At 40.6% G+C, this 15,107-nt stretch overlaps 1 protein-coding gene across 1 annotated transcript; it reads right to left on the minus strand.

Annotated features, from left to right (window-relative positions):
* Positions 1-4,058: 4,058 nt before the first annotated feature.
* Positions 4,059-11,932, minus strand: rdh8a (retinol dehydrogenase 8a). Its single transcript, XM_042505085.1, has 6 exons — positions 11,513-11,932; positions 9,128-9,289; positions 6,574-6,753; positions 5,060-5,153; positions 4,757-4,940; positions 4,059-4,652 (listed from the first exon to the last, which is right to left on the minus strand). The coding sequence occupies exons 1-6, from the start codon at positions 11,616-11,618 to the stop codon at positions 4,425-4,427; spliced, it is 954 nt and encodes a 317-aa protein (XP_042361019.1). The 5' UTR covers positions 11,619-11,932; the 3' UTR covers positions 4,059-4,424.
* Positions 11,933-15,107: the final 3,175 nt, after the last annotated feature.

A 15,107-nucleotide genomic window follows, 5' to 3' on the forward strand; every position in this document is an offset into this window, starting at 1 on the left:
GGCAGTGGGCTTTAGAGAGTGAATGAGCAGGGAAGAGAAAGAGAGTGGACAGAGATGGAGAGATGGACGTTGCGTGTTTGTTTCTCCCTGTGGCCTCTGCTGCCCAAATGGACCCGGCTGCCACAGGCCAGCTACGGGGCAACTAGGGCTTCTTCTGTTTTGACTATATAAAGATTGATAGCTCCCTTCAGACCCCAGATCAGCTCTATGGATATTGATACGTCCCATGTGGCTACTTCTCATGCGGCCATGTTAAATGGTGGATGACCTCCACCTTCTTTAGCTTTTATCTGTCCTGTTGTGCCTTGAATATATTTCTGATCCATGGATTCTTTGACACTACTCAGAAAAGAGTACTCCAGGGACGATAACCAACCCAGAAGCTAACATCACCCTGATTCCCTGGTCAAAACCCCTATGGGGTTTTTCCAGTCTTTTAACTTATCGCATAAAATAAGATCCATGTTGAACAAAAATGTATGATACTTACAGTGCTGTGCAAAAGTCTTAGGCCACCTTAAACTTTGTTATTTTAGCAAAGTTATAATGATCATACATATTTATTTCTCAGAAATCTCTACTAAAATACAACAGAACCTACAGGAAATATGTTTATAGTATCAAAAACGCAAATATTTCAGAATAAAACCACTTTAACAGGCTGCAAGTATTTAGTGTGGCATCCCTTCCCCCTTAGCATGTCTTGAACTCAGAGACAGAAATAAATTGGTATGTATCGTCAATGCAACTTTGCTAAAACAACAAATGGTGGCCTAAGACTATTGCACAGTACTGTGCATTTCGCTCAGTAATCTCGACAAATGAACACCATTTTCAGGATTTTTAAAGCCTGAATGTAATCACCAGAAAAAAAGTAAGAAGTTAATGTTAGGCTATAAAGGAACTACACTACGGATGAGGTTGTATAGCTGTGTTCGGCGTGGCTCTATGTAATGACATTCTGTAGTCTCACTTAGCCACATGTTAGCAACCGTCTTTTTTAAGACACATAAAAGCTTCAAAGTTTGCAAGTGGGGCATTGACTGAGGTATTTTATGTCATAGAGCAAAACGTTAAAGTCTCTTAAGCTAGTGTTAACTATTGACCTTATTTAAGGCTTCTAACCAAAAACACAATCAAAAACCCGGAGTTGTTAAAATGCTAATTCATTTCCAGGTTGTAGGATTCATTAGTGGAGTTCTCTATAAAGTAATAACAGAAACAGACAAGAGGAGCCTAATTGTGATCCATCCTGACCTGGGATCAGGTTGAAGCACCCTGTCTAGACGTAAGCTCCACTCCATGCCAGCATCCCACAACACCCTGACCTCTCTGTCTCTGTTTTTCCACACTTTTCTTTCCAATATTCACAACAGATTTCACAATTTTTTTACCTCTGCAGCTCCTTTTTTGTGTTTGACTCCTTAGTAGAGCTAACAACTCTCTGAGTCAAGCTTAGGTGTGGTTTTCTGGCGATGATGACAGTGAGAGGAGGATGCAATAACAGTGCTGAACCAGCAGTGACCCAGCGGCAACAGAGAAGGTAGACACATTTAAAAGCATGTATCCGAAAAACATGCCAAAGATAACATTTGAGGTTCCTCCTTTTCCCCTTCTCTCTACTCACGTTCACTGCCTAGAAATGCAAGTGTCTTGTTTGTCAGCACACAACAAGGGTGCATGTAGGCAGAGCCTCTGCATGTTTAGTGGAGCAGTAATTGTGACAGGGTTACAATTAAGGGAAGACCTAACCACGTCACGCTGCCCTCATTATAACGCAATTATGTTCTTGATTGTAAAACAAAGGTACACAACAATGGTTTGATAAGACCCCTTGTTTAATGAGACTTTGCTGTAACTCCTGTGTTCATTCAATTAGTAAACAGGTCCTCCATTGAGGCCTGGGCACCCCAATTCTCATCTCCCCAAATGCGACACAACCCCACCCCTCGCTGCCCCCAAAACTCCCCCCACCCACCCCCTGCCCTCCGCACAATGGAACAAAGACGCTGTCAATCACAATCAAATGGGTGTGTGTGCGAGGGGTGGAAGGGGGGTAGGAGGTTGGGTCTTGGCATCCCCCTGAACATTCAAGACACACAGACTCCTCCCCCAACCTCCTACCCCCCTTCCACCCCTCGCACACACACCCATTTGATTGTGATTGACAGCGTCTTTGTTCCATTGTGCGGAGCTGTCGCCTCTGATGAAGACACATACACAGAGCCGAGGCGCTGCACTCATTGTACACTGGGCAGGTCTGCTACCAGTTGCACTGTCCTGTGTTGGTGAGCCGGTGAGTGTAACCAGTCTGAGCTCGGCAGGGCATAGCAGGATGGGATGAGAAAGGGTGTGTGCAGACGGGACAAACTCTGGATAAACTATCCAGGCCACAGCGCAGGCCTCTCCCAGTGTGGACCAGGGGGTCCTGGCCCTATGGGCTGAGGGGGCCAGCTGGAGATGGAGGCTCAGGGACTGCGCAATGTGTCTGAGGAGGCCGTCATTAGGGTTCACCCCTCCTCAGGGATGGGAACCAGGTCACATTCTCTCACACGGCACAAAGCAGGGTGTGTGTGTGAGGGGTGGGGGTTCAAGGGAGGGGTTTTGATGGGGAACAGGCCATGACCTCTTTATATCCATCAACAGATCACTAACTTGGCCCATAGACATGCCCATACAACACTTTCACACACTAACACACACACATGCATGAAAACACACACGCATGCAAACACATGCTAATGTGTGCGTATGTGCACAGACAAAAAATGCATATGCAAAAACAAGTACGTGCTCTGCAAGAGGCATTATGTGTCTTTACCTGAATACAACAGCTCTGTTAGCTTAGACATGTTTGTTACATGAAAACTTTCTATAATGTTAACCACTAAAGAACAACTATCTTTCCAAATTAACCATTCAAAATTCAAAAAAGCACTACCACAGGACTGAATTTAATTTAAAGCATCAGTGTGCACTGACTATTTTAAAGCAGATGTGCGCTTGGTGTCAAACTGTGGAATTCTCTACAGAATGATTTATAGATAATAATTATATGAGCAATTTTCAGTTAAACACACAAAGTTTCCAGGTTTTCTGTCAAATTAGTTGATGGTGAATTATTATATATAGCTCTTGATTCTTCTTTTGCTCAGGTTACTTTAAGTATTGGTTATTACAGTAAGTAACTGTGATTGACAGACCATCTATTTCATTATTTATGTTTTGAATCAGGAGCAGGCAAAAAAAGTTTTTCTTCCTCTTCCTGTGCATTTTTGGTCATGGAATATGTAATCACAGTAACTGCAAATCAGATTGTTGTGCATTACTCTAAGCAGAACAAATAAAAATGAGATCAAACTATTGTATTATTGAAACATATAGTTACAAATCCAATGTATGAAATAAATGTGCTCATAAAAAACACAATAGGCAGTGTACACAAGATCTTAACTATTCAATTATATTGCACTTCTCAGACCACCAAGGACTAATTCCTTCACACTGGGCTCCTAAAATCCACAAGTTGGCTGCAAGGGAAAAATACAGTAAAATACTGCCCCCTCTTGGTGCCTAAAGGGTCTTGCAGACAGAGAAACCCCAAGCAGAACTCCGACATTAGTATCAAGAAAACATATAAGTCACATTAGTGGTCACATTTGATTATTATCCTTAAAAAATGAATAATACCTTTTTAAGGGTAAATCAGAATTCTGTTTATTTTAAATCAAGACATTAGATTAAAATATCTGACCAACCCCTTCACAAACTTAAAAAACATTCAATTTATGAAAAGATTAAAAATATGATTTAACAGCAGTTATGACCATGAGAACACTATGCTCAGGCAAACATGAAATTAAGGGCATAACACCAAAAAAGCAGATATATTCTTTCTGTCTCTGTCACACATTATAACTCTGGTGAGCCTGAGTGTATAATTATATAGGCTACAAGTTATAGCATCATTATTTCTCTAAAATTGTATTGTCTCTCTCTGTAACTGAGTTCATGTTTTTGTGCTTTGTTGTCCGTCCATGGGGCTCGTATCTCGTGTCCTGTCTGTGAGTTAAAACGATATAGACATCTAACCACTATAAAACCATTCTATATCTGACCAAGGCATGGCCGTAGCTTTATAGTATGTATGTACAACAATCTAACGTGTGTGATGCTTCTGTGTCTCTGTCTGTGTGAGTGCATGAGGTCATCCTGCATTCAACATCTCTGTGACAAATATGTGCAATTGTGCATGTTGTCTGGCAAAGCTTATCATGGTAGTGTCTTTGAACTAAAAGGCACCTCCTCTGTTCAGAGTTACTGGCTCTAGTCTACCTGCTTAGCCCCAAACCTCAGGAAAAAGGCAGTAGGAACTGGGTGGGGGGTCAACAAACTGGAAGTGTATGGGGCAGGATTGGATGCCCTCAGTTAGGTGAGATGGTGCGTCTACGCAGGCAGCTGCATGTCAGGCACTTGAGGATGCTCATGGTGATGTGCATGAGAGGGCCGAAATTGAAGAGAAGGTTGTAGAAGGTGTTGACAGACAGGCCACCAGTCTCATCTGCGTACTTTAAGGCCACAATGGGTGTGTAGAGGCTGTTGGTCAGATTCCTGAAGCGAGGGCTGCTTGACTCAATAACCTTTTTAGTGCACTGGAGAGAAGTGAAAAAAAGTTTGGATTGATTTCATGGAGGCTGGTTGAATGTTTGAACCAATTAGTGATCACAGACATGCAAAACTGATCATGTTTCCTTACTTTGGCTATGTCCTCTGGCGTCTGTCCCATGGCTTCAAATATATCTATGGATGACGGCAGGTAAACGTCTTTAAAATAACGAACTGTGTCGGCATCTACTCCCGGATACTCCATCTTGGCCACGTCCTCCATCATCTTTGTCTCAAACTCAGTGTGCACCGGGCCAGGCTCGATCATGGACAACCTGTGAGGGGAGTGATATGCAGAAAGGCCGGTTAGGGAGCATGTATGGCACAAACTAAAGACAGATGTGAAGGAGGAGGAGAGGAAAGAAAAAAAAACAGAGGAAAGAGGGTAATCTACCGGATATTGAACTTCATCAGCTGCACAGCCATACTCTCACAGAAACCCTCCATGGCAAACTTAGAGGCTGTGTAAACATCGTTGAACACCACTCCTAAACCAACAAAACATAGAGATAAAGGACGGCGTCAACTCATTGTATTATCAGATCTCACAGTACTCAGTTAACAGCAGACATGAGTCTAACATCATTTACACATAAAGATACTCAAATCAACCAAGTAACAGATAGGTGTCACATAGGACAGACAGAATATGCCAGTCAGTTTTGCCTACTTGCATCTAAGAATTAACCCCATATGTTTTAATGGAGCAGTGTGTAGGATTTAGTGGCATCTAGTGGAGAGAGTTGCACATTGCACCAGCTGAAACTACCATGTGCCACATGTGAACTGTCAGTTTGAATTCCTTCACTTTTCATTGTTCAAGAGGTTTTTACGGTGAGCCGCATTATCCGCATTAGTCTTGGACCTTGTGACCTAGTGTTTCTACTATGCTGTTTGGTAAGTCAAAGACAGGCCACTTGTCCAGTGCCTGCTTATGTGTGTTCACCTTTTTTCTCTGATAACTTAAGATTCAGACATTACCAGGAGCGTAATAAAACACAGATGTCTCTTCCGCTCCAAAACAATGTGACCTGCTAATTTAAACCTTTAAAAACGCTAAACGAGGCAGTTTCGCCTCTTAAGTCAGCATTTCTCAACACCCATTCAGCTTGGTGCATAACGGCCGTTAACTAGGATGGCCAATGTGAAATGTGAATAGTCTCAACAAGAGCCAGTGTTGGGTTTGTCCACTCTGGGCTACTGTAGAAACATGGCGGTGGAACATGCCGATCTCCATGGATGAGAACCAGCTCCCCATGTAGATATGAACAGCTCATTATAAAACACAACAACAACATACTTATTATGTTATATTCCATGTCTGGCAATATATATCTCCCTAAATCCTACACACTGGACCTTTAAACAGAATAAAGATAAGTTATTTGCTACTAATATTGAAAAAAGATTTAATCAAAATAAATAATAATACTAATAATAATAATAATATTGATAAGAACCTAAAGTGTTTTCTTTCAGCATTATAAAAAAATATTTCTGTTATGAGATAAAATTCTATTTAATGTAATTTCATTTTTCAAGTTTGTTAAGTTCAAGTTTGGCATGGTGGTATAACCTGATTTCAGATTGAGGAGGTCCTAAAGCACAGAACACATTGTATGATTTACAGCTCAATATGAGTGACTATCAAGGCCATAAGACTCTCCATTAGTCTGTCCAAAAATATATTATCTTGTAGCTTACAGACATTGAGACTTCAATCCTCCTCTTTTTCAAATGAGCCTCAGGCTAGAAAAATATATATCAATAGTACTTTTATTACTGCAAGTGTTGTGCTATAGTTTATTAAATTACTTCTACTTCTGTGTGCTTCTGTCTACATCGGTTAAGTCTTAAAAACATGTACTTTTTTACAGTCGGTATTTTTCAAATCCACTCAAATCATACCCTGAAGACCCATGACGCTGCTCATGACCACGATGTGTCCAGAACGCCTTTTTTTCATGTCTGGCATCACTTCCTTGATCATGCGAACGACGCCAAAGAAGTTGGTCTCAAATACTCTCTTCATCTCCTCGATACTGATGCTTTCCACAGGTCCCAGCAGGCCCACACCTGCGTTGTTAACTGACAGGAAACACAGAAATCACAACCTATTTCTATCTCCAGCTTTGCAAATATCCAAATAGTTACAATATTGCTAACTTAATGAAACATATCCGTCTTAGTGGATCCTTCTTTCATAGATGGCAGGTGATGTTACTTAATTTTGCCACCAGATGTCAGTGTGTGACAATAACAGAGAGGTGTGATGTAACAGCAGCCCATGTTGAAGGGCCTCTGGGTCTTGAGTAATTAGGTGAAGGGGGATGTAATGTTGGATTTAGAGTGAGATGGAGGCAGGTTTATAAATAGGACCTTTATCCAGAGGAAAGGTCTGGACACAAATAACTCCTATTCACAGGTTATTAATTTAGCAACATACAATTTACCAAACTTCCATAAAACCACTTTTTTATCACATTTTTATAGAGTGACTGATTAATGCAAAGGTCCTAATTAATTCGTAATGAGTTTTCTGGGTTTTAGAACACTTTTTCTGCTTTGTTTTAGCTTTAAAGACTGAGCAAGATAAAAAGTCATGGCTACATAGAGCTGCAGACTCAGTTCCAGCTATATTTTGCACACTCGGGATACCAGTGTGGTGGTCTATCTGCCCACTGGAATTTCAAGATTCTTCCAATCTCCTCCCCCCACCTACTCTTTATGTCAACTGCAAAACCACGACGGACAACGCTACAAGACTGACCAACAAAAACATTTCAGTTACTTCAACAACTTAAAGTCTTAAAGTTGTAATTTTATTACAAAGTTGACGCTGTACTGTGATAGTTTGCTTTTCCACCTGACACGTCCGCTGGATGTTTACTGTTATTTTCTCTCTCATAAAAGTATGACATTACTGTTTACCTAAAATACACTACTGCCGACTACTGTCGCCGGAAGCTTCAAGGTTAATATTATATGCAGAAGACCACAAGCCCCCAGGCATAGACATGACACGAAGAGGCGCCCACCTCCTCTCCTACATGACAGCCAGACAAACAGACTTTTTAGTTGTTTAGCTTCTTTTTGTTGTAGTTTTGTGTCTCTTTGTAGTTGTTCCGCATCTTTCTGGTTTGTGTCTCTTAGTACAAATAGAAAAAGTGACAAAACAACCACAGACACAATACAAAGAGTCTGTGTGTCTTTTGTGTGATGCTGTCTTTTTGTGCTCATTTTGTGTTTCTTTGTGTCTTTGTGGTTGTTTATCCTCTTTCCATTGTCGCTGTGAGCCTCTTTTTGTATTTTTCAGCTGTTTTGTATCTCTTTGCAGTTGTTTTGCGCCTCTTATTGGCTATTAAGCATGTCTTATTAGTAATTTTTTGTCTTTTTTGTGTCACTTTGCTATAATTTTGTCTCTTTGTGATCAGGACTAATCTCTCTGTGGTTTTGTGAGTTTTTAAAGCCATTCTGTGTCTCTTTCTGTTGTGTCTGTGGTTGTTTTGCAACTTTTTGAGCCGTACTGTGTCTGTCTGTGGTTTTGTTCTGTTTGTAGTTGCTCTGCATCTCTTTGTAGGAATTTTTTGTCACTTTATGGTCATTTTGTGTGACTTTGTGGTTCCTTTTTCCGCTTCGTCATGAGTCTGATTTTTTTTTTCCAGCTGTTTTGCAACTCTTTGTACTTGTCTTGTCTGTGTGTCTTTGTGGTCAGTACTAAACTCTCTGTGATTTGGTGTGGCTTTGACGTCCTTCAGTTTCTCTCTGTTAAGTCTGTGGTTGTTGTCCCCTTCTGTAGTCACAGTGTCTCTTAATAGTCATTTTGTGATTGTGGTTGCTTTGCATCTCTCTGTAGTCATTTTGTGTCTCTGTGGTCTTTCATCACCTTTTTGTAGTCATCACGAGTCTCTTAGTATCTTTTCGCAGGTGTTTTGCAGCTCTTTGTAGTTGTCTTGTTTCTCTTTCTGGTTGTTTTGCATCTGTTTGTAGTTGCTTTGCATCTCTGTAGTAATTTTGTCTCTTTCTGGTCATTTTGCGTGTTTTTTGTGGTTGTTTATCTCCTTTTCATAGTTGTTTTGAGTCTTTTGCAGCTGTTTTGCATTTTTTTGTGTCTCATTGTGTTTGTTTTGCTTATCCCTATAATTGTTTCATAGTCATTTTGTTTCTCTTAGTGGTCATTTTGAGTATCTTCCTGGTCAGTGCATGTTTCTTTGAGTGGCATTTTGCGGGTGAATACCTCAGAGAGCCCCTGACACTTTTGGCCCCGGGGCCTGTGCCCGGTTAACCCGTTCAGTAATCCATCCATGATAAGGTTATATAGTACATTACTTCATTTAAAAAATACAGTAAAAATATTGATTAACTGTTGTAAAATATATGATAAAAGAAAGCAAATGTATTCAAAGTTGGGGAAGGAGTCAAATGGCAGATGCAGGCCTAGTTTCAGGTGTGTCCCACTCACTCAGGATATCAATATGACGGTCCTTGACATTGTTGATGCACTGCTTGACTGACTCATCACTGCACACGTCTAGTGGAAGCAACATCAAGGTCTTGCCATATGCATCTCCAGCTGCCTCTACGAGCTTGTCCTTCTTCTTCAGGTCCCGCATGGTGGCAATGACTGAATGGGAGAGACGGAGAGGCATAAAATATTATTTTACATGTATGATGTGGCTTCAAATTTTACAAAAAGAGCTTTTGCAATACCAGATGAAGGTTCTTTAAAGTTTCACAGTGACGCCGCTTTGAACCACAAATAAATGGTTTAGTATCATCAGTTTCAAGGTGACTTTTTACTGGGGCCATTTTTGTATGTAGTCATTTAGAAAATTATGAATCATTTTCTGTAATTACAAAAACAACACACTTTTGACCCATTGTCACACTAATGAAGTGACACACAGGAAACCTCTGATCTGTGAGGCACCACTAAATGACTTCCTGACACACACACTCATAGTTGTGACAGAGTGAGACGTGTGGGTCAGAGTTCCCAGCAATGACCACGCCTGTCAGTATACAGGACACGGAATTGATTTCCTCTGAACTTTACACGCTGGGCCGCATTAACCCACATATAGCACAGGAATCTATCCTGACCGGTGACAGCAGCTATCAGCTCGCTGTTGACTTTGCTTCTTCCATATTGTGTGTCGTGCTAACACTTTTCTGACTGACGCTATCTAGCAGAGAGAGGGAGAGACAGTGCTGTTGCACAATGCAATCAGTGGGAGTAAACAACCTCTTCTTCACACATTCATCTGAATCTACCTGTTGGCCTCGGCAGATAAAGGCAAACCCTCACCTGATTCTTGTCTGAACAGAGACAAGGTTGGATAAGTAAGATTAAAAGAGGGCTTGCTGTGCTCTTGAGGCTTTGGATTGCCATAAAATGTTACGTATCGTAATGAAACTAGGCCCATGTTCTGAGAATGCTGCTTTGTAAGTGTCATGCAACTCGTCTTTAACACACAACGCATTAGTGACATCTCACAATTAAGTCTAATCTTATGATTTGAGAACTGTGTGTCCATGAAGGAACAAAGATATTTACATCTAGGCAGAGAAGTGAACAAGAGCTCCATTGTTCTTCTGGCTCCTGCAGGAATTACTCTTGGGCTGCTTAAACATTCTTGAATGAGCCACATTGCAATACACACACACTCACACACAAAGAGGTATTTTTGGGAGGGGGGGTTCTCTGAGTTTGGTGCAGCTAATTATTACTTTATGCACAGTGCAATATTTAATCTGTTGGATTTCCTTAAGACCCTGGGAAAAGGGCAGATCAGCTTCTTTGCTCAGAGGTGGCCTTATTGAAATCAGGTCACATTGTGAAAATAATAGTGTTATGGGAGCAGTTAATCACTTTTGTTTTGCTCATCTGTGTCACAGTAATAAATCCCATCAGATCCTGGTGGCCCCCTGATGGCTACAGTTGCAAAAGAGGAGCAGTGATACCATAATTTGACTAAAATGAGAATAATTAGAAAATGCATAGGATGACTGCTGCAATCATAGGTTAACTCACTGATTATAGGCCTACAGACAATTGTTATTCTGCATAAAGTCACATCTAACAAGAAGGGGGCAACTCTCACCAACGGGGGGCTGGGGGTGGGAAGGTGGGCTGAATGTAATTCTGTCTGAGGCTTCATGACATGGAAAAGGTTTTGCATCTCCAGCTCCTGGAGTGACATTAATGATGGCTGGGAAGCAGGAGAGGAGACGCACAGAGCAACAATGTCAAAGTGGGACACCCTAACTCCACTGTGCACCAATGAAGACTTCAAACAAGGCCCTTGCTTTAGAGTGAACCCTCGCTTGTACAGGTCTCAAACTTTGTCCCCCTTTCAACACTCGCTCCAGTGAGGGAACTATAGGCACATTAGACACGGCACTAAACCGGAGCAGGCGGTCTACAATTCACTGCGATAAAAGGGGGCTTTGTGCTGGAGAAGTCACTTGAAAGAGAACTGACAAGACTCCTTTTATGATTCCGCCTGGAAAGCGGCATCCTTGCAGAGCCCTACCCTGGAAACTGCGCTTTCAGATGATAATTGTTGAATCAAAGGGGCGACTGAATCCCAGTCCTTACAAAAGGATATGGATCCCATATCACTAGCTATTTCAGTGGACACCACACCAAATCTTTGCGTTAAGACGGAGAGTTGCGCATGAAACTCAACCGAACTTTGTGCGTAAAGGAGGATTGGTGCAACAGCAGAGCATTGAAGGGGAAAGTAAACACGGAATAGGTTTTCAAGCGAACCACACTAGGCTATTACAGGCTTGCTACTAATAGGTCCGATCAAAGAAACAATGTAGAAGAAAGCGCATTTACCATGGTAACGCTTCTTTTCATCTTTGGCCAGCGTGACGGCGATTCGTAACCCGATGCCGGAGGAGCAGCCGGTGATCAGCACAACTTTCTGCCCGCTGTTCGCCATGATTTGTCCGGGTAGGCGCTGTGTTTTGCAGCGGTCCTCTGCTCTGGATGGTCGCTGCCGAGGGAGCTACCGATCACCGGACTTTAAAAAACTAAAGCGGATCATGCAGCCACCGCAGCCATGTGAGCCTCTAATTCAGTCACATGTTCAATAAAATCAGTAACCAAAAAAAGGACGTGGCATTGCAAACACCACTCGCAGACAAGACTTTAAACTTGATAGGTGCCGCCTGCCTTGAAAATGAAGTTAATTCCTCTAAAATGTGTGTGGCCGTGCATGCGCGCACGTGCGTGTTGCAGAGTGGGCAGTGCTTAGTTGATTTCTGAGCTGGTGACCCCAACAACAAACAACTGTGATGTTCAGACAGCGGTCACATGATGTTTTGTTCCGACCTGCTACTATCTGTGATTCGCTATACAACCGTTTTTTATTCTTAAAATTACTTCATTATACGTTTTACCATGCTTTATGTTATGGTGGCCTGCCCATTTAAAAAAAATAGAAAATGTTACTATTATAAAATCTTATAAAATCTTTATAAAAGTTAAAATAAATTATGTAAGAATGGTTGATTACATTTTAAGACAATGTTTTACATGACATATATGGGCTGAAAATATGATTTTATTACAAATACAATCTATTATTATTATTACCACTATTATTATCATCATCATGATGTTCTTAGCTTTTCCTGTATCCAAATTAAGCGACTTTTGTATGGCTCTAGTTGACATAAAACCACTCCCTCCTTGCTTACCTTACTTTTGAAAGGTAATGTTTATGGTTACTCAATGCGCTGCATTGTACTGCCATCTGGTGGTAAGGCACAATGCAGCACATTTAAGAGGCACTCCAGCCTCTGAACGCAATAATGCCTCATCAAAAAGTAATGCTAATTGCATCACTGTTATTCAGGTGTTGACTAAATATAACGAATGATCTGAGTCTGGTTTTCAGCTGTGTCTCAAATGACAATGATGGCATTAGTAAGGCTCTGTTAAGGTGATAAGTGGATCCTATTCTCGACGGATGTTGTAAGGGGTCAAAGTGCCATTGATAAGATCTTAAACCAGTCTTTTGCTCTGATGAAATGCTATAGTGCAAGAGCCAGAGTCTGATGTGTTTGGGCCTGTTGCTACATGTGATGCAACCACATGCAAAATTTAGTTTTCTGTTTACTCTGATGGTTAGACTCAAAACATCCAAGCAGGGATGAGCGGAGGGTTCAAAGAGCACTCTGGTTAGTGAGTGAGTGATTTGTTGGAAGTAATCTGTGATTTATGTCTCTTATAACTTTTAGAACACTTTGTCTGTATGCAAATACACTTTTCCATGTATTTATCAAATGCATTGCCAACTTTGCATGGTGGACACTTCAAACACAAGTGCTGGTTCTTTCCATTTAAAAAATCAGTATAAATTCTTAATGATTTAATATCATTTTTAAATATTGTTTTAGTCTGTTTAATGCATTCATTAAATCATTATACAACAAGCATCCTGTTTTTGAGAATTGTATTGAGCTGAGGTTGTTATGATGATCTTGGCTCAGGATTACATATTTATAATAATTAGTTCACATAATGGCCATAAAGTAGCTCTATATGGTGCATTCTTTGTTGTTGTTGCTTATTCTTTCCACTGATGCAAGTAAAATTTGCTGGCCATTTATGATCATTTTCAGACTGAAAACATTTCTACACTGACATTTTAGTGCACTGGACACATACAGCCTAATTTGATGTCAAGTGGATCAGACAAGTGAAATCATTGCATGTTAACTATAGCAACACCTCCAGAGGAGGAGAACAAAAGTAGCCAATGCAAAAGCATGAATTACCCTATTTAGAGCCAGTGTTTGATTTGTCCAATCTGGGCTACTGTAGAAACAACATTGCAGACTCCTTGAAAGAGGACTCATTCTAATGTAACAACCGATAACATGACGAACCTCATTTTAAGGAAATAAAAACATACTTATAGATATTATATTCCATTTCTGCCAACATATATATCCCCGAAATCCTACATCCTGGACATTTAAAACATATTGCATGCACATGCACAATGATGTTTATAGGCCCCCATGTGTCAATGCTCTCCTCTGGTTTAACTTGTTAACCCCATTCCTAATTGGACACATTAACAACAATGTGGAACGCTAAGGTCACTGTGAGGACAAGACAAGAGAATAGAAAAGGTGAAAGCAGAAGACACACACACACACACAGAGAGAGAGAGAGAGAGAGAGAGAGACCAGCAGAGGGAACAGTGTGAGAGGACAAGGATGAGTTCCTGAGTTTTCTGGCCTGCTTGTCTCCTCTGAGGGTAAACTGAGGTTACTACATCCATTAAAAGCAGCTATTCATTTCCGTCATTACTTTGAACGGATTCTCACAAAGGGAAGACCTATTTTAACAATGAGTGGAGTCCTGCCCTGATCTATTGAGGGTCGGCCAGTCACCAGCAGGCTTATGGTGCAAAGACGGGTTTCGTCTTGCTGTGAAAAGATCAACCTGAAGCATCTGATGCATATAACTCAACATATGAAATACTTAATGAAAAATCTTCAATCACCACTGCTTGTGATAAACTGTCTGTAATGCTGACAACAGAGAGCAGACTGTCAGCTTACATGGAGTTCAGGCCCAATTTCCTCTTGCTGTCTCGCAAAGCTGATGTCTGCTTATTGAGAACATCCCTAAGCTATGACCCATTTCTCTCAGCAGAAAGCAGAAGTTTACAATGAGATAATAAAAAGTATAATTTGCATTGTCAGATAAAACAGCTTTAAATTCAAGCTGACAGTGTGCCAAACAACATGCACTGCAGTGACATTTTAGTTTATATATTTATATATTTGACTGCATTTCAAATTTTAGGCATTTGGATGACAGTCTCAGAGTCACCTGCAACTGAGTGTATAAGCAGAATAAATAAAATAGTAGGAGAACAGAAGAAAAAGAGCCTGCACATTATCACCGTGAGTGCAAAAATCTTTTTTTTCTTAATTCAAATTTTCATTGACTTTGAAGTGTTGGTGCATGGCAGGTTAACATATCAGATGAGACATACCAGTGGCAACAATAAATATAAAATGGCTACAGAATATAGGGGATCAGAGATGGCACAACAAAAGTCAAAATCCCCTCAAAAAAATTAATAATTTGAAATAGAAATAGATAAATAAAATAGAAATAAAATAAAGAATATGCAGAGGAACACAGCACAATAGTCACAATTCAGGGTTTTCAGACAGTGTAATATAATTCCAAAATAATCTTGTTACATTTTGTATTTTTATGACAGAGCAGCAGGTGGTGATCTGTGCAAATGTATTGCTCAGAATGAAAAACGACCATGAACCTTTGACCCACACGAACCCTGACCCAACAATTAACAAGTAATTCAAAGGCTATTTTGCTGCCAAATGATTAATTTGAAGTAAGTTTTATTCAACTTATTTGACCCTCAATTTCATGTCAC

This window comes from Plectropomus leopardus, chromosome 17 (genome assembly GCF_008729295.1).
Source record: "Plectropomus leopardus isolate mb chromosome 17, YSFRI_Pleo_2.0, whole genome shotgun sequence".
NCBI lineage: Eukaryota > Metazoa > Chordata > Actinopteri > Perciformes > Serranidae > Plectropomus > Plectropomus leopardus.